This window comes from Neophocaena asiaeorientalis, unplaced genomic scaffold, assembly GCF_003031525.2.
Source record: "Neophocaena asiaeorientalis asiaeorientalis breed wild unplaced genomic scaffold, Neophocaena_asiaeorientalis_V1.1 scaffold515, whole genome shotgun sequence".
Classification (NCBI taxonomy): Eukaryota; Metazoa; Chordata; class Mammalia; order Artiodactyla; family Phocoenidae; genus Neophocaena; species Neophocaena asiaeorientalis.
Genome location: NW_020175829.1, coordinates 2,247,208 through 2,270,981, shown reverse-complemented (window position 1 = coordinate 2,270,981; position 23,774 = coordinate 2,247,208). Strand labels below are relative to the sequence as shown.

The following is a 23,774-nucleotide window of genomic DNA, read 5'->3' as shown; positions in this document are numbered from 1 at the left end:
TGCTAGGGCAGTCATGGCTATTATGCCCATTTACTGATCTATCTATCCGAGGGTAAGTCATCTGCAATAGTGGCTGTTTGCTTTTCATGCTTATTTTTCCCCTGTTTTTTATCAGTGATGAAAAGTTTGTCACATTAATTTATAAAAGCTTATTGCTCATTTTTTATACCCAAAAGATGCTACACAGCACTCAATAGAACTTTCAGTTCCTAAATAAGGTCTAGTTTTGGATGCCAAAAATATCTGAAATAGCATCATTGTATTTGGTTTTTTAGGGTGTTTTGGGTGGGTTTTTTTTTTTCCCCCTTCACTGTGTTTTCGCTTTTGTTTTAATCTAAGATGTGTTATTTCGTGAAGAATAGCAAACTGTGAGGTCAAGACAAGTTAATCTTAGTTTTGCCAGTAACTGTGTAGCTCTAAACGTATCACTTAAATCCTCTGGGCCTTGGTTTTCTAATCTGTGAAACAAGGAGTTGGACAAGATGATTCAGGTCATCCCTTCTGGCTCTAAAATGCTCCTCCACTGAGTATCAATATGGTGGTTGAGTTGGAGTTGAAGAGAATCAATAAAAACTTCTGTATGCTTTAGAAAAAAGAAATATTCACAGGGCGATCAACTTATAAATATCAGTCTATTCCTGACACTCTAGTAGATAAAAACAAGTCATTAAACAGACCATGATTTTATTTGCCTAAGAGCCAGGCACGTTGATATGACAAAGATAATCACACACACAATACAGCATAGTTTCTGGTACAGTATATTTAGTAAATATTTATTGAACAAGTGAGAAGAAACTAGGCAAGCTGAGAAGGAGGCAAGAGGTTAAGTGGCAGCTTAACAAGAGTGAGGTGATGGGATGAAGGCAGAATACCTTCATGGAAAGGAGACAAAGCTATACATGATATGTTCTTTTGAACATAACTGAAGCAAACAATGATTATTGGTTCAAATAATACAGCCCTCCAAGGCCCTGATGATGTGGAATGATTGGAATAATTTGGCCAGAGTTTGGATAAGAAAATTATTTTGGTAGCAGTGTTAAGGTTGATTCATGGTAAATGGTGCCGTGCTGGTATTGGAAATTCTGACCGGGAGCAAAAATAAAAGAACTAATCCTTGGTAGTGTCTACGGAATCCAAAAGAAGAAAATTGGGATACATGAAGTGTCAAGATTTGGCAAGGCTTGTATCTTTGTATCTTTAGAGTAACTTCATAATTCAAATATTTATAAGAACTAAAGTGTTCAGTAATTAAATGTTATATTATCCATTCTTAAGCTGCAACATACACTTCGAAACCTTCCCATTTAACATTATATGTTTTCTTAGTCACAGAGTGAAAAGGTCAGGTTACATTGGCCTACTTCAATGCCATCTGGAGATGCCTTTTCTTCTGTGGGGACTCATAGATTTGTCCAAAAGGTAAGGTAATGTCACAGTTTACTAAAAGTATATGCTATATTTTTCTTCACTGCTGACGAAACTATCCTGTTATATAAAGTCTTTTTCCTTTTCTTGAATTTAAGTAATGAGATTTTTTGGTATTACATGTTTTCTTCCATATACATCCTCCAGAACTGTTAGAAATCTTCTGAACATAATGTTCTTTCTTTTTTATTTAAGGGGGAAAGAAGGGTGGGGGAATAGGGAGTGGCTTGTCCAAAATAGTTAACCAGAAGCATAGCCAGTGATATTAGATCGCTTTTTCTTTTGGGGTTAAGTGGTATTATTTTGTAGTATTGGAAACACTGCATTCGATTTTGGAGCATAACACATAATAGGTGCATGAAGTCAGCACTTGCTGCTGAGCTTGTTTCATATAGTGCTTTGTTCTCTCTTTCTTTATCTTGTGTTTGGAAGTTGGTACTGAATGCTCTGTTGTGCCTTTGTTCTGATTACTTGGTTTTTTCTTTGTCTGTCTCTGGTAGCCCTATAGTCGCTCTTCCTCCATGTCTTCCATTGATCTAGTCAGTGCCTCTGACGATGTTCACAGATTCAGCTCCCAGGTACTGTATGAATGTATAGAGTGGACTTGAGACTTTCTGTGCTATATTTCAGCCTGCTTTCCCAGTTCCTAGAAATCTTTTGGTTAGGCCACTTGTTTTGGTTTTGAATTTTAAATAGTAACATCAAGCATTAAAGAAAGCCTTCCTTATCTGCTAAATAGTTCCTCTGTCAGGCTTGCATGTGCCCTTTGTATCCTCTATTGTGAATAGCTTGGAATTTCGCCATATAGGAGATACTCCTGAAAGATTTCAAATTGAATTGAAACGAATAGAAGGTACCTGGTTTTTAACTATCCTGTGATATCTGTTTCTTCAGACAGGATTCAGCAACTTTTGTGGACATGGTCTATAGGATATGTTATAGCATTAAAGCCTTACTTCTAACCTAATTTAAAATATCTCATAATATTTTCAACAGGGAAATAATTTTTTAAGTAAAATTTGTCTCATTACCATTATACTAAGCTTCATTGAACAGGTTGCGTTTTGCTTTGGCAAATTATCCCTGGAAATGAGTATTCCAGTCCATATGATAAATCTATGGAAATTGATTTTAAATTATTTAGTATCAGCACGGGTTAGGAATTTAGGACAGGAAGCTGGATGCTTGCAGTCTCTGCCCTCATAATAAAATCAGAGTATCAATGGAGGAATATTTTTTTAGCATCAGCATTAGGTTAAAAATTTTTTTTTAATCTTCACATATTTGCCATTCAACTTTGTATTTTTATGGTGTTTGCATTTTCTTGGATTGCAATATGTCATAGTATGTTAAGAACCTGAGCTGTGTAGTCAAAATGACCAAGTTTAAATCCGGTTTCCTGCATGATGTTTGACAACTTTTCTAACTCCTCTGTGCTTTGCTTCTGTCATCTAGCTAGGAATGTGATAGAGCTAGAACTTAGCATGTAGTAAGTGCTCAGTAAGTGAGCTTTTATCATTATAATATTATTTCTTTGAGCTAATCAAAATTATCTACATTATTTTTTCTCTATCAGAGTGTTCCAATAAAAAAATTTTTAAGTCAGTTTAAAACAGGCATACAAATAAAATTTACATTCGTTTTCAACTATGTAATAAATAAGAAAATTAAGTTTAAGACTTAAATTTTTTTCTGACTTTTGTAGTTTTTTTTTCCTTGAACAATTTTGGGAAAGAGATGCATCAGTTCCTCATCAGAAATTACCCGTAGCCAGATTTATTACAATATTTCTTACCTATTGCTCATTCATTTACGTATGCTTTTAAAATAGTGACTTATACTCACAATAAATCATTGACCAAACTAGATTATATTGGGAGACTTTGGTTTATTCTTAATTAAGCTCCACCTTGCATTAAAATAATAAATTAACAGACTAAAAGACATCAGTACTGGTCACCATTTTCCCTTAAAATATAGAAATATACAGGCTATAAATTTTTTAAAATGTAATGAGAGCAAGAAAAGAATTTGAGCCGCTGATAGGTGCCTAAGATTTAGGGCTTCAGAACCCAGACCTGGGCCTTAGCTATAGAGATATATAAAACAGCTAAAAAGCCTTTGAATACAGGTGAACTATCACTGAGAAGCAGGTGTCCACATTTTTATAAGACTGTCAAATTGTAGCTTCTTTACCTAATTTTTTGTGTAACTTATGTGTATAAGTTGAGAAAAATCTTTCTAGTATTTTTTTTCTAATGTATGATGTTTGTTATTGATCCGATTCTGTTTTTAAACTTTTGATTATTCTACTGTTTTATATTCCAGAAGAGGAAATGAAGGAAAACAGCATTGAGGTCTTCAAGTATTTATTTTCCTTGCTAAAGTATTTGTTGTCATTAGCAGACTTGGGCTCTGGCAGTTAACTGTTGATTAATTTGGCTTTGCTATCTACTTATAAGTCTTGGCTCATGACTGTTTTGTTCTTGTTGAAATAATGGTCATAGTCCTGCTTGAGTAAGATACTTAAATGTAGAACTGAGAGATTCCCTGAAAATAACTTCAAATAAAATATGTGACTCTACTAGGAAATTACTAGCAACACGTGAATCTGTATCTGTCTGATGGACAGATGTTGGAAATGAAGTAGCTCTCAATGAAAGTGTATAGAAAGTAGGAAGGACTTAGATTTATAAATGGATCTTCTTGGCCACATTTATTTCTATAACAGTTACCACCTAAAGATGTCACCTCAAAAATCAAAGGGAAATAAAAAGCATCCTTAGTTGGGGGAAAGAAAAAAAGAAAATCAAAGGGTGGGTAGTACATCTGTGGGTTAATATATGATGAGCATCACCATTGCAAAAACAATTCTGCGTAAAGCTTTTTCCCACTTTTGTGCATAGTAACATCATTGTTGTGGTAATTATTTATTTTACCCCTCCCTTTTTTATTGTACCAGTATAAGTAATAGAATGCTAATTTAGCTGAACTAGAAAGTAAATAAAATTACTAGATCACTATTAATATTCTTATGCATATCCTTTTTCCACATATATGTAAATTAAATAAAATCAGTCACATATTGATTACACACACCTTAGTAATTGTTTTTTTCTACCAAAGCAGGTAATTCTATATATACTGTTTTGTAACTAGCTGTTTTGTTTTTTTAAAGCACACATATAATTAGGCCCATGTTCCCATCAGTAAATATAGGTCTAGATCTCCTTGTATGGATATGATTACTAGATTTACCTACTCACCTAATATTGAACACTTAGTTTATTTTCAGTTAGTCTCTGTTATTTAATAAATAGTGCTACATGGGCGTCCTTGTAAATACAGCATCCTTGTATGTACATCTTTGTACACTTATCCAATTATTTCCTTAGAATATATTTCTAGAAGTAGAATTTTTAGGACAAAGGCCATGCACACACCCAAGTTTTTTATTCTTATTGCCAAACTGTTCATTAGAAAAGTTGAACCAGCTACACTCCCAGGTCAGTTTTCTTTTGCTATACTGACGCTGAATATTATTATTCAGTTAATATTTGCCAATCTGATAGAATAAAAGTGTTATTTTTCTTCTCGGCTAATTGCATTTTTCAGTGAATTGGCTATTCATGTCCTTGACCACTTTTCTTTTGGGTTAACAGTACACTGTTAATTTGTTATTAATAAATTATTGAATCCAACAGATCCCTTTATGACTCTGTAACAATAAGCATAGTTGTATTCCTTTCACATGGGTAAGAAAAAGAGATCCAAGCTCTGTTTGAGCCCTTCTGAGACTTTTGTTCAATACAATTTTGTTGTACCATCAAAGGACATTTTTCTATTAAAGTTTCTATATTAATAATATTAGAAAGATCCAATTAGATCTAGCCTCCTAAAATGGCATACTGAGTGATTCAAATGTGAAGTGAAAGAAAAGGTAAGAATTGGAGTGCCATCACCTTCTATTTCAAATCTGTTTTGTCTTCAGTTTTTTCATAGTTCATTTGGTATGAGGATGCTGTATGTAAGGTGCAGAAAAATCAAGGGCATGATTCCTGAAATTATGCTTAGTGTAAAATTCAGCCTTTTTTTTTTTAAGTGATAGATGTTTCTAGTAACATTTTCTAGTAATCAAAATTTCAACCTGATAAGGTAGAAAATTTGGTATATGTTTATTCTTGTCATCCAATTAATGGTCCCTAGTTTCCCACTTATTTTCGATGTAGAGTCGTAACTGAAAACAGTAAATGGAGCATCTTTAGGTTTATATCTGAAATGTGAGTGTGGTCACATGTGTCCAGGTCATTGCCCCTATAGAAACATTGGCTACTGCATATTTTAACATAAAATTCATAATAGTGAAATTTTACCAGTATCATCTTTCTTTTTAACCTTAATGTTATTACCTCAGGGAATATACCATAATGGATAAAGATTCCTTGATGAAGGCTTTGCAGACATGGTTAGTACAGTAATTGGGTACTTCGATAGTTTCATTAATTTCCTAGGAGCACAGTACTGAATACATCTTGTTTGTTTCTCTGTTGGACTTTTTCAAGCCCTCTTAAGGAAATAAATGAGGACAAAAGACAAAACTTTTCCATAGATGCAGTGGTAACCATTCTTTCATCTATCTAGAAAGACAATGTTGAATGCATTTACTGTACATTGTTTCAAACTTAAGTTACCTTATATCAATTTATATTTGTGGAATCTGGTTTCTATTTGCACTGAAGCATAAATCAAAAACACCTCGTTTTTCAAACACTTGAAATAACTAATTGAGGAATAATCTCCTAAACAGAAACACAATTACCTGCAATATTTTTCAACAAAAGAGCTAAATGGCACTAAAGGTTTTTTATACAGAACTCTCTTTGTTTTTTAGCAGAATAAAATCCTTAACATTCTTCTTTCACAAGTAATCCATTTAAAGTAGGGCCTATTTGGGGGAAACATTTCTTTCTGCCTCTAATCTCATAATAAATATGGGTGTTCTTAACTCCAGTGTCGTACCTAAAAGTACATACGTATTCAGATCTGAAGATTTTTTAAGATCTTGGGATCTAAAAATCATAAAAAAACTTTTCCCAATCATGATGTGACACAGACAAATGAATCAAGCCAGCGCTACTGTTGAGGCTTTATTTATGCATACTAACTGGGACTTCTTTGTTCTTCGTCTTTTGGTAATAAAATACGTTTTGTATGTATTATTTGTAACTTGGAGTCCTACATTAGTCATCCTTACCCTCTCAAAGCAGATTTCAAAATTTTAGAGGCACAAAGGTTTTTTCCAGTCAGCCTCTGAAGTTATGTTTTCTAATTAAGGCTTTATAAAATTATAGAGGTACTAGTAGTCATGTTTTAAAATTTCTTTCAAGTCTCTAACCCAGCACCATTCACATTAAAGGTTATGAATAAAGAAATAATATATTATGTAATGTTTATTTAGTACGAAACTAGATTGTAGAATTTCCTCATAATCATTTTATCAAAAACTTTTCTGGTGATCATTGCCAATTAAAGAGATACTTAAAGCCATAACTACTTTCAGTAACCAAAATTGCATTCTGAAATCCAGAAAACTTGGTTTACACATCACAATAACATATTGATAACATCCTTTTGTGTAGAAAAATTATATCCCCAGGGTGAATAATTTTCAGATCTCTGCCCCCAAAGCATTCATGTATTTATTTCAAAACACATGTAAACCTGGTTCTTATGTTTCCCTGACAAATGCAATAGACTTTATGTAAAGTAAGTAATTAAACTTAGGAATAAATCTTAAAATTGAAGTATATAATATGCATATTTTTCAACTCTTTTCTGCCTTCTCTTAATAATATTACTAGGTAAAACAAAATTATGAGTAAAAGTTTAGAAAATAGAACTTAGAAACTAAGTGTCTATGTGTAGATGGTAAAGGTGCCAGTTCCTTCAGAGATGATCTTTCTGTCACTTCAGTTCTGTTTAAAAATATGTTTCATAATAGGAAGGTTTCCAAAGAACACTTAAATGAAATCTTACCAATAAATCTGATTGAGGATTGTGGGAGTGTGAACTTTTTGACCTTATTTGCTTATAAAAGATGGGTAGGGGTAATTTGATGGTTAAAAGCAGAGGTTGCAATTTAAATTTAGTAAAAGAAATTTAGTAAGAAATTTAGTTAGAAATTTAGAAAGAATGAACTATTAATAAAAGGTGATAATTTGCAAATCTTTGTGTGTATGATTATTAGCATTGTCCCTAAAAGAGTTTAGACCAATGAAATTGGAATCAAATATGTAGAGGGATTGGTTATTTTTTAAGTTGGCTTATATTCATGATAAAAGAGGAGCTTATCAGTGAAATAACAAAAATCTTCTTACCTTTTTATAGAGAAGTCTTGACAAATAACGAGCTTTCTAATATCTCTATATAGTCTTAAATATAGGAACATTGGACTAGGTCATCTCTTTGTGCCCCTTTCACCCTTAATGTTCCATGATTTTATGCTTTAAGACACTATCTCTGTAAGGATGCATTTTATGATGAAGGAATAATTTTTTTTTTGGTCACTTGATGCGCATTAGGCCAATATGTTATTAGAGTGAAGCACCTTCCTTCCCCGCATTTCTCCTTCCTGTCATTAACCTGGATATGATATCTGGAATGTGGACTAAAACTCTTCAACACTATATAAAACCTACTAACCTTTGTGCATTTGGTTGCTTAGCTTTCTAAGAACATCATTTCTGAGCTGAAGTAAACTGAATACCATTCTGTTTTAGAGATTATGACATAGCTATTAATTGGAGGAGGATTCTTATGGCTCTATTTTTCTTTTTAAGGTTGAAGAGATGGTGCAGAACCACATGACTTACTCATTACAGGATGTAGGTGGAGATGCCAATTGGCAGTTGGTTGTAGAAGAAGGAGAAATGAAGGTAATTCCCAGTGTATTGTTGTAGGTTGCTAATTGCAGCCCTGTTGCAATCATACTATATTATTACTATTGATATAAGTAAGATAGCATTTAAAATTTTTTTTTAAATAAATTATTACATGTGATCAAAGAAGCACTAAATATTGAGAAATAAAATGTCCTTTTGCTTCCCTGGTTTAGCTTTTACGTAATTTCTTTATGATCATAATATAAATCTGTGCACAGGTCATTCTGTTTTACCTAGGCCATGGAGAAAATAGTTTGGGGGTTTCAGTATGAACAGGTCATAATTAGCTGATGTCTCTCTCTTCGGATATTTGTCTCTTTTAATATACTAAATGTTGTGCCCAGATGTCACTTTTTTCCCTCTTTGGTCTGTACCTCACTTCCTGGTCTTTCTCTCACTGCATCTTTTTTTGATATTTGGACATTGGTTAGCTAATCTTGCTCACATCCCTAAACACAGAAGACAGTAAGCGCAAGGAACAAGAGATTGAGAGCTGGGTTGAAAAGCAGCAGCAGCAGCATTGAACTTTGGATTACCTCATGCCCAAGGTGCTATGCTAACAATAAAGAGATGTTTAGTAAGACTCCCTGCAAGCTGAAACTTTGGTTGGAGAAAGAGGACATTGACATTTAAAAGATTACTTAGGGCTTCCCTGGTGGCGTAGTGGTTGAGAGTCTGCCTGCCGATGCAGGGGACACGGGTTCGTGCCCCGGTCTGGGAAGATCCCACATGCCGCAGAGCAGCTGGGCCTGTGAGCCATGGCCGCTGAGCCTGCATGTCTGAGCCTGTGCTCCACAACAGGAGAGGCCACAACAGTGAGAGGCCGCGTACCGCAAAAAAATAAACTAAGTGTCTATGTGTAGATGGTAAAGGTGCCAGTTCCTTCAGAGATGATCTTTCTGTCACTTCAGTTCTGTTTAAAAATATGTTTCATAATAGGAAGGTTTCCAAAGAACACTTAAATGAAATCTTACCAATAAATCTGATTGAGGATTGTGGGAGTGTGAACTTTTTGACCTTATTTGCTTATAAAAGATGGGTAGGGGTAATTTGATGGTTAAAAGCAGAGGTTGCAATTTAAATTTAGTAAAAGAAATTTAGTAAGAAATTTAGTTAGAAATTTAGAAAGAATGAACTATTAATAAAAGGTGATAATTTGCAAATCTTTGTGTGTATGATTATTAGCATTGTCCCTAAAAGAGTTTAGACCAATGAAATTGGAATCAAATATGTAGAGGGATTGGTTATTTTTTAAGTTGGCTTATATTCATGATAAAAGAGGAGCTTATCAGTGAAATAACAAAAATCTTCTTACCTTTTTATAGAGAAGTCTTGACAAATAACGAGCTTTCTAATATCTCTATATAGTCTTAAATATAGGAACATTGGACTAGGTCATCTCTTTGTGCCCCTTTCACCCTTAATGTTCCATGATTTTATGCTTTAAGACACTATCTCTGTAAGGATGCATTTTATGATGAAGGAATAATTTTTTTTTTGGTCACTTGATGCGCATTAGGCCAATATGTTATTAGAGTGAAGCACCTTCCTTCCCCGCATTTCTCCTTCCTGTCATTAACCTGGATATGATATCTGGAATGTGGACTAAAACTCTTCAACACTATATAAAACCTACTAACCTTTGTGCATTTGGTTGCTTAGCTTTCTAAGAACATCATTTCTGAGCTGAAGTAAACTGAATACCATTCTGTTTTAGAGATTATGACATAGCTATTAATTGGAGGAGGATTCTTATGGCTCTATTTTTCTTTTTAAGGTTGAAGAGATGGTGCAGAACCACATGACTTACTCATTACAGGATGTAGGTGGAGATGCCAATTGGCAGTTGGTTGTAGAAGAAGGAGAAATGAAGGTAATTCCCAGTGTATTGTTGTAGGTTGCTAATTGCAGCCCTGTTGCAATCATACTATATTATTACTATTGATATAAGTAAGATAGCATTTAAAATTTTTTTTTAAATAAATTATTACATGTGATCAAAGAAGCACTAAATATTGAGAAATAAAATGTCCTTTTGCTTCCCTGGTTTAGCTTTTACGTAATTTCTTTATGATCATAATATAAATCTGTGCACAGGTCATTCTGTTTTACCTAGGCCATGGAGAAAATAGTTTGGGGGTTTCAGTATGAACAGGTCATAATTAGCTGATGTCTCTCTCTTCGGATATTTGTCTCTTTTAATATACTAAATGTTGTGCCCAGATGTCACTTTTTTCCCTCTTTGGTCTGTACCTCACTTCCTGGTCTTTCTCTCACTGCATCTTTTTTTGATATTTGGACATTGGTTAGCTAATCTTGCTCACATCCCTAAACACAGAAGACAGTAAGCGCAAGGAACAAGAGATTGAGAGCTGGGTTGAAAAGCAGCAGCAGCAGCATTGAACTTTGGATTACCTCATGCCCAAGGTGCTATGCTAACAATAAAGAGATGTTTAGTAAGACTCCCTGCAAGCTGAAACTTTGGTTGGAGAAAGAGGACATTGACATTTAAAAGATTACTTAGGGCTTCCCTGGTGGCGTAGTGGTTGAGAGTCTGCCTGCCGATGCAGGGGACACGGGTTTGTGCCCTGGTCTGGGAAGATGAGTCCGCCTGCCGATGCAGGGGACACGGGTTCGTGCCCCGGTCTGGGAAGATCCCACATGCCGCAGAGCAGCTGGGCCTGTGAGCCATGGCCGCTGAGCCTGCATGTCTGAGCCTGTGCTCCACAACAGGAGAGGCCACAACAGTGAGAGGCCGCGTACCGCAAAAAAAAAAAAAAAAAAAAAAAAAATCAAAAAAAAAAAAAAAAAAAAAAAAAAAAAAAAAAATTAGCTTCATTGGATAACAGTGAGTGAAAAGTACAGGTGAATAGTGGAGAAAAATTGGAAAAGAAAGAGATCTCTGATTTGAGACAGATTGTTTTACACTGAGGAGCATTTGAACTATGTCTAGAAATGGAAACAAGTTATGACAAAGGTGAGGTGAGGGCATTTTAGAAAAGAAATATAACATGAGCTAAAACTTCAAAGCAAATTTTGTATTCAGTTTTGTATAGACTTTTGACCAGAATTATTCTAGCAAATGAGATACAATATTAGATGTTGGGATTTCCTCTCCTCCTGAATATGGAAGAAATTAAGAAATAAGATAGAGGAGATAGGCAAATGAGATACCAAAATGTTAGTTATAATTCTAATAAGCTGATTGGAGAGCATGAAGACCAGGTGCCATGAGGTCTTGCTAATATGTTACCCCAGAATTAAACATAGTACTTCTAAAAACTATTTTATTTATTTATTTTTGTCTGTGTCGGGTCTTAGTTGCGGCATATGGGATCTTTGTTGCAGCACGCGGGATCTTTCATTGCAGTGCGTGGGCTTCTCTCTAGTTGTGGCACACGGGCTCCAGAGCACGTGGGCTCTGTAGTTGTGGCACATGGGCTCTCTGGTTGAAGCTTGGGGGCTCAGTAGTTACAGTGCACGGCATGTGGGATCTTAGTTCCCCACCAGGGATCGAACCCATGTCCCCTGCATTGAAAGGTGGATTCTTAACCACTGGGCCACCAGGGAAGTCCCCTAAACATAATATTTCTGGCATAGCTGGAAAGTCCCAGGCCTTCCCCCACAAGAGCAAGCCCCAAAAGCAGACCAGCATACATCCTGTCCACAGGAGGAGGGGTTGAGCCAGGCCTGCCTAGTCTTCCTTCTGTGCTCACCATTCAGATGTCCCCATTTCCCCCCAAGGAGGAGGAAGTGAAAGGGTGAAGAGAAACCAGGAGTGATAGTCTAGATGATGGTCTTCCATGTGGAATGAGTGGTAGAGAAAAAGTTCTCCTACAACTTTAGAGAGAGAGAAATTGGGGCTGGATTATGGGGAGTATTAAATAACCTACTAAACAGAATTTTCTGTTGTCTGTAGCAGTAGGCTAGCCATTGTACACAAAGTAACATTTTTGGAGGACTAGGCTGATAGGGATGAAACTAGAGACCAAGAAAACCACTTCAGAGAGTCAGGTATGAGGTCATTAAAGCTTACCTAAAAAAAGTATCCAGGGCTTCCTTGGTGGCACAGTGTTTAAGAATCCGCCTGCCAGTGCAGGAGACACATGTTCGAGCTCTGGTCCAGGAAGATCCCACATGCCCCAGAGCAACTAAGCCCATGCACCACAACTGCTGAGCCCACACTCCACAACAAGAGAAGCCACGACAATGAGAAGTCCACGCACTGCAACAAAGAGTAGCCCCGTTCGCTGCAGCTAGAGAAAGCCCGCACACAGCAACAAAGACCCAACGCAGCCAAAAATAAAATAAATAAAATAAAAATTTTTAAAAAAGTATCCAATAGTAGAAAAGTCTACTTTTCTACATCCATCTACTATGGATGTCTTATAGAAGATTAGTAATGAGCTTAATAGCTACATGAAATGTGAGGGAAGGAATCAAAAGTCTAGAGCTCCCATGACTGGGAAAATATCAGTCCCCATAGCATGAATAAGTATGTAAGGAAAGGTACTTTGGAGAGAGAGATTGTAAAAGAAAAATAATGTGAAATGCCTCACAGTGTTTGGCACCATAGGCACTCCATAAATTGAGAGCTGGTTTATTCATTTTTCAAAAGAACTTACTGCAGAGCTGTCTAAAGTAGCAAGCCCTCTATAATTTTGAAGTAATTAATTTTGTTCAGCAGTTTATGTATACAGTCTCAATATTTAAAGCAAGACAGACCTTTAGGTTTGCAGCCTCAGTATTTAAAAGCAAGATATCATTGATCTTTAAGCGATTTTAGCTTTCCATCATTGGTTCAACAAATTATTGAGTGCCTACTGTGTTTCAGATACTGTTCTAGATGGTGGGGATACAACATTGATCAGAGCTGCCTTAAGTCATTGTCCCTAAGGAGATTATGTTCCAACTAGCTTTATTTGGCCTTCTTAGCCATGTTGAATGGTCTTTGAGAATGTTCAGTAAATAATGCCTAATTTAAATTGATATATTTACTCCTTCAACGACTCACAGTAATTTAGTCATTCATCATATATGCATTGTTTCATAGTTGGTGTTTACCTTGGATTTGTAGGGGGTTTTTTGTTTTTTTTTTTTTGCAGTATGCTGGCCTCTCACTGCTGTGGCCTCTCCCGCAGCAGAGCACAGGCTCCGGACGCACAGGCCCAGCGGCCATGGCTCACGGGCCCAGCCGCTCCGCGGCATGCGGGATCCTCCCGGACTGGGGCACGAACCCGTGTCCCCTGCATCGGCAGGCGGACTCCCAACCACTGTGCCACCAGGGAGGCCCAGATTTGTAGTTTTAAATATTTTTATGTGGTAATAATTTGAAATTTTAAACTTTTCGGCAGAATATTTATGTTCCATAAGTATATTTTCATACATAAAATTCTAAAAAGCTGCTGAATGATAAAACATGACTTCAAGTTTGTAGTTTTGGGGTTGGATTTTTTTTTTTTAACATGTTTGGGGTTTTAAAATCCTCACTACAAATAACTCAATTTCGTTTCTTTTTATGGCTGAGTAATATTCCATTATATGTATATGTGCCACATCTTCTTTATCCATTCATCCGTCAGTGGACAATTAGGTTGCTTCCATGTCCTGGCTATTTTAAATAGAGCTGCAATGAACATTGTGTTACATGACTCTGAATTATGGTTTTCTCGGGGTATATACCCAGTAGTGGGATTGCTGGGTCATATGGTAGTTCTATTTGTAGTTTTTTAAGGAACCTCCATACTGTTCTCCATAGTGGCTGTATCAATTTACATTCCCACCAACAGTGTAAGTGGGTTCCCTTCCCTCCACAGCCTCTCCAGAATTTATTCTTTGTAGATTTTTTTGATGATGGCCATTCTGACTGGTGTGAGGTGATACCTCATTGTGGTATTGATTTGAATTTCTCTAATGACTGGTGATGTTGAGCATTCTTTCATGTGTTTTTTTAGGTCTTCTGCCCAGTTTTGGAATGGGTTGTTTGTTTTTTTGATGTTGAGTTGCATGAGCTGCTTGTAAATTTTGGAGGTTAATCCTTTGTCAGTTGCTTCATTTGCAAATATTTTCTCCCATTGTGAGGGTTGTCTTTTCGTCTTCTTTATGGTTTCCTTTGCTGTGCAAAAGCTTTTAAGTTTCATAAGATCCCATTTGTTTATTTTTGTTTTTATTCCATGTCTCTAGAAGGTGGGTCAAAAAGGATCTTGCTATGATTAATGTCAGAGAGTGTTCTGCCTATGTTTTCCTCTAAGAGTTTGATAGTGTCTGGCCTTACATTTAGGTCTTTAATCGTTTTTGAGTTTATTTTTGTGTATGGTGTTAGGGAGTGATCTAATCTCATTCTTCTACATGTAGCTGTCCAGTTTTCCCAGCACCACTTATTGAAGAGGCGGTCTCTCTTTTCTCCATTGTATATTCTTGCCTCCTTTATCAAAAATAAGGTGACCATATGTGCATGGGTTTATCTCTGGGCTTTCTATCCTGTTCCATTGATCTATATTTCTGTTTTTGTGCCAGTACCATACTGTCTTGATTACTGTAGCTAGGTAGTATAGTCTGAAGTCCGGGGGCCTGATTCCAACAGCTCCATTTTTCTTTCTCAAGATTGCTTTGGCTATTTGGGGTCTTTTGTGTTTCCATGCAAATTGTGAAATTTTTTGTTCTAGTTTTGTGAAAAATGCCATTGGTAGCTTGATAGGGATTGCATTGAATCTGTAGTCTTTGGGTAGTATAGTGATTTTCACAATGTTGATTCTTCCAATCCAAGAACATGGTATATCTCTCCATCTATTTGTATCATCTTTAATTTCTCCCATCAGTGACATATAGTTTTCCCCTTTTATGGCTGTTAGCATTTGCCTTATGTGTTGAGGTGCTCCTATGTTGGGTACATAAATATTTACAATTGTTATATCTTCTTGGATTGATCCCTTGATCATTATGTAGTGTCCTTCTTTGTCTCTTGTAATAGTCTTTATTTTAAAGTCTATTTTTATCTGATATGAGAATTGCTACTCCAGCTTTCTTTTGATTTCCATTTACATGGAATATCTTTTCCCATCCCCTCACTTTCAGTCTGTATGTGTCCCTAGGTCTGAAGTAGGTCTCTTCAGACTGTAGACAGCATATATACAGGTCTTGTTTTTCGTATCCATTCAGCCAGTCTGTGTCTTTTGGTTGAAGCATTTAATCCATTTACATTTAAGTTAATTATCAATATGTATTAACGTGTTTTAAAATATATCCTCTAGGTATACAGAAGAGAAGTAGAAGAAAACGGGATTGTTTTGGATCCTTTGAAAGCTACCCACGCAGTTAAAGGTGTCACAGGACATGAGGTCTGCAATTACTTCTGGAATGTTGATGTTCGCAATGATTGGGAAAGTAAGCTGCCATTATTAGTATATTTTGATAAAATTATTAGTTTGAATTTAATACCTAATCTAACCTGGCTTTCTACATCTGATCTATGGTTTACAAAGTCAATATAGAAAATATCTGGAGAATCGTATAGGGAACTGATAATACCTTACATTTAAATAGAGCTTTTCACTGTACAGAATGCTTCTCAGTAAGGTATAGCATTTGATCTGCTACCTCAATGATCCTGTGTGATAGGTAGGTAATAAAGTAAAATTCAGATCGCTCAAGTGACTTGTCATAGATCACAGAACTAATTATTGGAAAAGCCAGGACTAAAATAAAAGGTTTCTGTTTTATCATCTTCTCTTTTCCTAGACTGTTTTGTTTCCATCATAAATTGTAGATGAATCCTGCTGTGGTTTGTTTAGAGTTATTTGATCCCCTCAGGCATCAAATTTCATAAATATGGGTACTTCTGAACAACATGTTTATCAATGGCAGTTTGACACTCTCACAAACATAGTCACCTAAACCTAAATAGAACAGCTTATTCAGCTTCAATAAATTAAGGATTATAGGGAGGGGAGGGGCCATAGTGTTAGGGAATAATTTGTGCCCTAGTAATGAAATGGTGATTAGAATTGCTTTCTTGCGATGGAAGCTAATGAGATTTCCTGGTGATTAGGTCTCACAGCCACCACCTGTAGCCCTAATACTAAACCGCTTTCCATTTGGACTTAGCCTATGTAGGGCAGGATCCTGTTCATTTTACTATAATGTCCATTCGTAATTGACTTTCTCAATAATCACATTCTGGGAAAAGGTAATATATCTTTTTTGACTACTAACATTTTTTCTTCATTGCAGCAACTATAGAAAACTTTCATGTGGTGGAAACATTAGCTGATAATGCAATCATCATTTATCAAACGCACAAGGTAAATATCTTTTCATCCCAAAAGGATTCCAGCGTAGTTCAAACAGAAACATAAATTCTCTAAAGTAAAATTTGCGAGGAAATTAAGTGCCACAAAAGATTTAAAGACTTTATTAATAATTCATGAATTTCATGTATTTGAAAGGTAATTTCAGTTCATTTAAAGCAGAAATGGGTGAAAATAAGAACCTGAGAAATATCCAGAAACAGTGTGTTTGACAAAGATGTACAGTTAGTTCCGCAAACTTTTAAGTCTGAACAAGAAAGTACGAAAATCCACTTAAATGTTTTTCTAGCATCTAGTCTCTAGAGGAGATAGATGAATTACCAAATATGAAAGTGAATCAGTTTCCTGTGAGAATAATAAGGAAATGCAAAGTATGTTATTAGTCTATGTTAAGACTCAGAAGTAAAGGTGATCTAAGTGGATTATCTGACATCAAGGGAAAATTGCTGAGCATCAGCTATTGAGAGGATGGTCATACACGAGAGCACAAAGAAACATTGTCATTTAAATTGGTTGCCTTTCACTTCATTTCTTCCTCTGTTAATGCAGATATTTAAATTATAGAATATTTATCTTATTCTGCTCTGTTTCCTCTCTGAAAATAGCCAAATATTATATTGAATAAACAATAATAAAATAAATTAAAAATTTGTAGAGATCTACCAAAAACAATATTGTATGTTATATAAGAAACATGATAATTCAGTAAGTACTTCATTTTTCTTTTTTAAAATAATTTTTAACTGAGCTGAATATTTGAAAATATTTTAGGTTTGCTGTGTATATCTTGAGCTCAGTCTTGTCATCTGAGGCATCTTATATTTAACGACTATGACCTAGGCTTCCTTTTACATAACAGCTACTCAAGAAATGTATAACAATGAAGATTCTGTTTCAACCTACTGATTGAGGGGGGTCAAAAGTGAAGTCTAAAATTTAGTAGACTTTAAAATATTAGTTGTGGGCTTCCCTGGTGGCGCAGTGGTTGAGAGTCCGCCTGCCGATGCAGGGGACACGGGTTCGTGCCCCGGTGTGGGAGGATCCCACATGCCGCGGAGCGGCTGGGCCCGTGAGCCATGGCCACTGAGCCTGCGCGTCCGGAGCCTGTTGCTCCGCAACGGGAGAGGCCACAACAGTGAGAGGCCCGCGTACCGCAAAAAAAAAAAAAAAAAAATATTAGTTGTCCTGTAATTTGCAATGAAAATAAATGACCAGTCATTTAGAATCAGAAGACTCTTATTCTGTGAAGATAATTGATCCTGGAAAATGGTCTGCTGAAAGTACTTCACTTGGTAAATAGTAGATGGAGGGGAGGAATATATAGATTATATTAGGATTATTTCTGGAAAAATAAAACTAAAAATTATTAAAATAATGTACTTTATATGTAACAAAATTTAAGTTACAGTTGTAATTATTTGAATAAATGACTTGTCCTGGCATAATTTTTTCAACAAAATCCAATAACTATTCAACATCTTTCTTTTTAAATTTGGCTTCTTTTATAATATGGTCTTAAAAAGGGCTTCTCATCTCTTGATATTTGTCATTCTCACTATTTAAATTTCTGTCTTATCATCATCCTTGTGGATTTGTATCCATTAGTTCTAATATGGCCACATTTTCATTTATTACTGGCTTCACATACATTTGCCCAGCACTACTTTCATCAACTTAATGAAACTTTGTATCTTTAAAAGATGAACCGTTTCACTTTGCAAATGCTTTGTGTTGTATTGACACTGAGTTGTTGGCGATTTATTAAATTCAGCAATCGGGAAAGACCCTGTGCATATTTTCTCTCATTTAAAAGTACATAGTCCCAGTTTTCAGAGACCTAGGTTCCATGTCATTCCAACAGTATGAAGTTGGAAGATTAAATTACTGGTTTGGAATTCTTTAAATATGGTTATGATATCAAAGGAGCATGCTCTTTCCCTAATATACTTGCTTTTAAAATCTTCGCTCTGAACAGTTGAAACAGAGGTTTAATACTATACTTAAAAGTGGGGCTTCCCTGGTGGCACAGTGGTTGAGAATCTGCCTGCCAATGCAGGGGACACGGGTTCGAGCCCTGGTCTGGGAGGATCCCGCGTGCCGCGGAGCAACTAGGCCCATGAGCCACAACTACTGAGCCTGCGCGTCTGGAGCCTGTGCTCCGCAACAAGAGAGGCCGCGATAGTGAGAGGCCCGCATACAGCAAAAAAAAAAAAAATTATTTATATCATTTTATGTTACATATATATTACCAAATTTAAAAAGAAGGAAAAATAGGGTCTTCCCTGGTGGTCCAGTTGTTAAGACTCCTCACTCCCAATGCAGGGAGGCTGGGGTTGGATCCCTGGTTGGGGAACTAGATCCCACATGCCTGCGTGCCACAACTAAGACCCGGAGCAGCCAAATAAATAAATAAACATTTTAAAAAGAAAAAAAGAAATAGCAGAACATTATTCCTTTGGTATGTTCTTCAAAGCCTTTAACTCAGTGTTCATAATCAATCCTTTGGTGGGTGCTTTCCATTTAAAATTTGACAGATGTTACCTTAAAGGCATTTATTAGTTTTACACTTGTTTCTTTGTTAGTTCCATATTATATATAAATAAAAAGTAGTTCAAATTTTGGGGACTTCCCTGGCGGTCCAGTGGTTTAAGACTCCGAGCTTCCGCTGCAGGGGGTGCAGGTTCAATTGCTGGTCAGGGAACTAAGATCCTGCATGCCACGTGGTGCGGCCAAAAAAAAAAAAAAAAGGATTTAAAATTTAAAAAATTTGTACTTTCTCCATGAATGCAGACATTAAAATCATCGTATTGAAGACTAAGGACAGAGAGAAATGCTTATAATGTATTGTTAAACAAAAAAAAAAAAAAAAAGTAGTTCAAATTTTCAAAAGATTTGTACTTCTTCCACAGAGAGTGTGGCCTGCTTCTCAGCGGGATGTATTATATCTTTCTGCCATTCGAAAGATACCAGCCTTGACTGAAAATGACCCGGAAACTTGGATAGTTTGTAATTTTTCTGTGGATCACAGCAGTGCTCCTGTAAGTACATTGTATAAATGTGTATAATTGTACAATACAAAGCTAAATATACAACACAGGGCAAAAATGATAAACGCATACCACACATACAGAGATAATTGATTTGAAAATGCTTCTTACATTTTTGTTTATTAAAGTTGGCTTCTTGGAAGAGTATAGCCACTGTGTTATCTGAGGGCAACAGTCATGGCCATGAGCATCCCAGCAGGGTTATTTTCCTTTCCTCCTGAGGTTAGATGAGACAGCTGAATGGGTAGTATAGGTAGGCTATTTCTCACAGTTGTCTCTCAAGCCATGATCAACTACTGGCAAAACCTCTGTGGTTTCTACCTTGGTTTAGCTCCTTTTACTACATAAGAGGGGGCGGAAAACCATTCCTGGTGTCGTATCAGCTTGGCATGTATTCTTTATTAGTGCTTATGAGATTTTGTGGGAGATGTAGATGAGTTACGGTTTTGGTTAATCTAATGTAGAATTAGACCAGAAGAGGTTACAAAATACTGGGTATCTTCTACACTGGTGTTTTGTTTTTACTTTTTGTTTTGGCAGCTAAACAATCGATGTGTCCGTGCCAAAATAAATATTGCTATGATTTGTCAAACCTTGGTAAGCCCGCCAGAGGGAAACCAGGAGATTAGCAGGGACAACATTCTATGCAAGATTACATATGTAGCTAATGGTATGTATTTTGGTTTTGTTTTTGCTACTTGGGAATATGGATGTTTTTATTGTGATCTACATGATAACTGACAGTTTGGAAAAATACCATTTATAAATGTCTTTTTAGTTTTTATCCTTTAGATTTAGTAATTTTTAATTTGGAGAGATGTATATCAAAATTATCGGGAATCTTTCAAAATATACATGTCTGAATAACTGCTGTATCAGAATTTCTGAAGCTGGGGCTGGATAGGTAAATTTTTAAACTTCATCTTTAGATCACTATTACATATTATTGGTTTTAAGAACTGTTTTACTAGATATTTGCCTAACAGAATATGTGTAATTAGGAAAATAAGCAACAGTGAGAAAGAAAATTAATACTTCTTTTTTTTCCCAAATTTTCAAAGACCATTTAGTGATTTAGAAAAATGTTTACAAAATAATGTTAAGTGGGGTGAGAAAAAGCATATAAAATACCATTTCAGTAATTTTTAAAAGAATATATATGTGAAAAGTTGGAAAGAAATACAACAAAATGTTAATATTGAATTGTTGCTTGGTTGTTGGATTACTGGAAATAGTTTTCTTCTTTTTTACTTTATAATTTTGGTTTTTTGTGTGTGTTTTTGTTTTTAATTGAAATAATAGTTGATATAAAATATTATGTTTCAGGTGAACAGTTCTTTTTCTTGTTGTCAGGCTTTTTAGTTTTCTGAATCTTTGCTCCCTGCTTCTTTCTTAGTTGCTAGTGACTTATTTCACATCGGCCTTCTGCTGGACAGCCCTGTTTATCACTTGTTATGGTTCCTTGCTACACCTATTTCCTACCTGCAGTAGTTACTGGAGTCCCTCTAATAAACCTTCAAGCCTTCTTTATTACAGGGCCATCACAGCTAGTATGTTTAAAGAGACAACTATGCCTGAGCAAGCTACTATTTGATTATAGTAGAGTTCATTGAATAAATCTGCCTTAAGTAACCTAAAGTGTTGCTATACTAGTATTTACTTATAATTTAGGGAACCAAGAACATTTCAGAACAGTAATAAATGCTTTCTTATTTGTTATCTGTTCTCATCTGGTGGTTAGTACAGTACTAAGTACTGAGTGGTCAAGACTTTTAAGAGATGCTTTTTCAATGTGAGGAATTTTTAAAAAACGAACAAAATGAGTGCTTTACGTGTATTTGGAGAATTATCTTAACAGTTTTCATTTTCCTTTGTCTCACAGTAAACCCTGGAGGATGGGCACCAGCCTCAGTGTTAAGGGCAGTGGCAAAGCGAGAGTATCCAAAGTTTCTAAAACGTTTTACTTCTTACGTACAAGAAAAAACTGCAGGAAAACCTATTTTGTTCTAGTATTAACAGGTACTGGAAAATATATGTTATTCTTTTTTTTAAACTTTATAGACTAATATGGCTCTGCAGACATTACAAGTTAGTTTTTGAAAGTAGTTTCTTTTACATGATGTTTCCAGATGTGAAGAGTTGTAGTTTTTATAGCCTTTAAAACTTAATTTTTCATTATTTTTTCTGTTTATGTTAGATAGTGTCTGCTTAATTGAAGGAAATTTTAATATTATAGAACTATAAAATTTCAGAAGTACAAATCCCCTATGTTTCTCCCTTCCCAGAAATTAGTGTTACGTTTGTTGTATATTCTTCCAGACTTGTACATATGTATTGACATATATCTAAAAATTTTTTCTTCAAAGCATTATCTTGCAGCTTGCTTTTTCTACTTAATATATCTTGACTGTTAGTCCATATAAAGATATGAGACATACAAAACCATCTCATTCTTTTAACATCTGTTGTGTAAATGTTGCAGAATTTATTAACCACTGTCCCATGTTAATGTCTGGTTGGTTCCATATTTCTACTGTCAAATAATGCTGCACTGACTGTCTTTGTGCAAGGAGCTGAACTCTTTAATTTTTCTTAAATGAGTGACATGTTAACATGGTTCAGAAGTCAAAAGTATGAAAAGATACACAGTAAAATTCATCCCCAGTCCCCTGCTCACCCAGTTCTGCACCACCACACTTGCCCCCCCACACACGCACACAAGTGTATAACTGCTGTGAATATGTTCTTGTGTCTTTCCAGAGATGTTTCATTTTCACCTGAATAAGCAAATACAAGTGTATTCCTCCCACACATACACTTATTGTTATTGAAAGAAATTGCATACTCTACTCAGGGTTCTGCATCTTGCTTCTGCATATGCTTTATCTCGAAGGTCTTTCCATATTGGTGCAGAGCTGCTTTATTCTTTGTTTATGGCTATGTAGAATCCCATTTGTATGGATGTACACAATTTATCTAACCAATTCTCCATTTGTAGATGTTAAAGTTGTTTCTAATTTTTGCTAGAGCACACAGTATTGCAGTCATATCCATATGTCATTTTGTGGGTAAATTACTAGATGTGACACTGCTGGCACTTCTGGGGGGCTTGTGCATCTGTAATTTAGATATTGGCCTCTGTAGAGGTTGTATTAATTTACCATCTCACCAGCAATAACATGTTGGAATGCCTGTTTCTCTGACCCTCTCACACAATGTATGAAATAAAACTTTCTGATTTTTTTCCAACTTGATAGGTGAAAAATACTCTCCCAGTGTAGTTTAAATTGTGGTCCTCTTGGGAGTTCCCTGGTGGCCTAGTGGTTAGGATTCCAGAATCCCTGGTCGGGGAACTGAGATTCCACAAGCCACGTGGCATGGCCAAAAAATAACTGTCATAGTCCTCTTGTTACAAATGAATTTGAGCATCTTTTCATCCATTTGAGAACCATTTGTATAATTCAATTTCTGTGAAACTCTCTGAGTGTTAACATTTAAATTTGTAATAGATATTACCAAAGTATAATTCACAAGCAGTAAGTGCTTATGACCGTCCTTCATGCTCACCTACATTGACTGTTAAATCATTTGCTGAGAAATTTATATTCTTGAGTCAATTTCTTTAGATAAAAATAATATAGTTAATAACCATATACAGTTGACGCATGAATGTCGTGGGGGTCAGGAGCGCTGGCCCCCTGCACAGATGAAAATCGAGTATGACTTACAGTCCGCCCTCCATGTCCTAGGTGCCTCTGCATCGAGGATTCAACCAACCCCAGATCGTGTAGTACTGAAAAGAATTTGCATGTAGTTGGATGTGCGCAGTTCAAAGCCATGTTGTTCAAGGGTCAACTGTAGTGATTATACTTTTAATTAAGTCTGGTTTCTGATAATGTTTATAGTGTGCTATTTCTTAAAAAAACAAAACTCAAAGCCTAAATTTATTTTCAGACACGAACACAAGGGTTAGTGCATTGATGTCCCAGATATGTAGCTTTTCCCAGGAAAACAGGTTACATGAAAATGTTAAGCAGGTTCTAGTCTTA

The 23,774-nt window shown here is 35.7% G+C and overlaps 1 protein-coding gene across 3 annotated transcripts in view; it reads left to right on the top strand.

Moving 5' to 3' along the window:
- Nucleotides 1–23,774, top strand: part of CERT1 (ceramide transporter 1) — a 132,452-nt gene that overhangs the window by 104,000 nt on the left and 4,678 nt on the right. For 2 of the 3 annotated variants that reach the window (XM_024732779.1, XM_024732778.1), the window contains exons 10-16: nucleotides 1,333–1,425; nucleotides 8,271–8,366; nucleotides 15,623–15,755; nucleotides 16,602–16,672; nucleotides 19,588–19,716; nucleotides 20,266–20,395; nucleotides 21,608–21,744. In XM_024732779.1, coding sequence (XP_024588547.1) covers nucleotides 1,333–1,425; nucleotides 8,271–8,366; nucleotides 15,623–15,755; nucleotides 16,602–16,672; nucleotides 19,588–19,716; nucleotides 20,266–20,395; nucleotides 21,608–21,735 — 780 coding nt within the window. In that variant the 3' untranslated portion in view covers nucleotides 21,736–21,744. Of the gene's footprint in view, nucleotides 1–1,332; nucleotides 1,426–1,931; nucleotides 2,010–8,270; nucleotides 8,367–15,622; nucleotides 15,756–16,601; nucleotides 16,673–19,587; nucleotides 19,717–20,265; nucleotides 20,396–21,607; nucleotides 21,745–23,774 lie in introns of all 3 variants that reach the window. The other variant, XM_024732780.1, reaches the window with a different exon arrangement.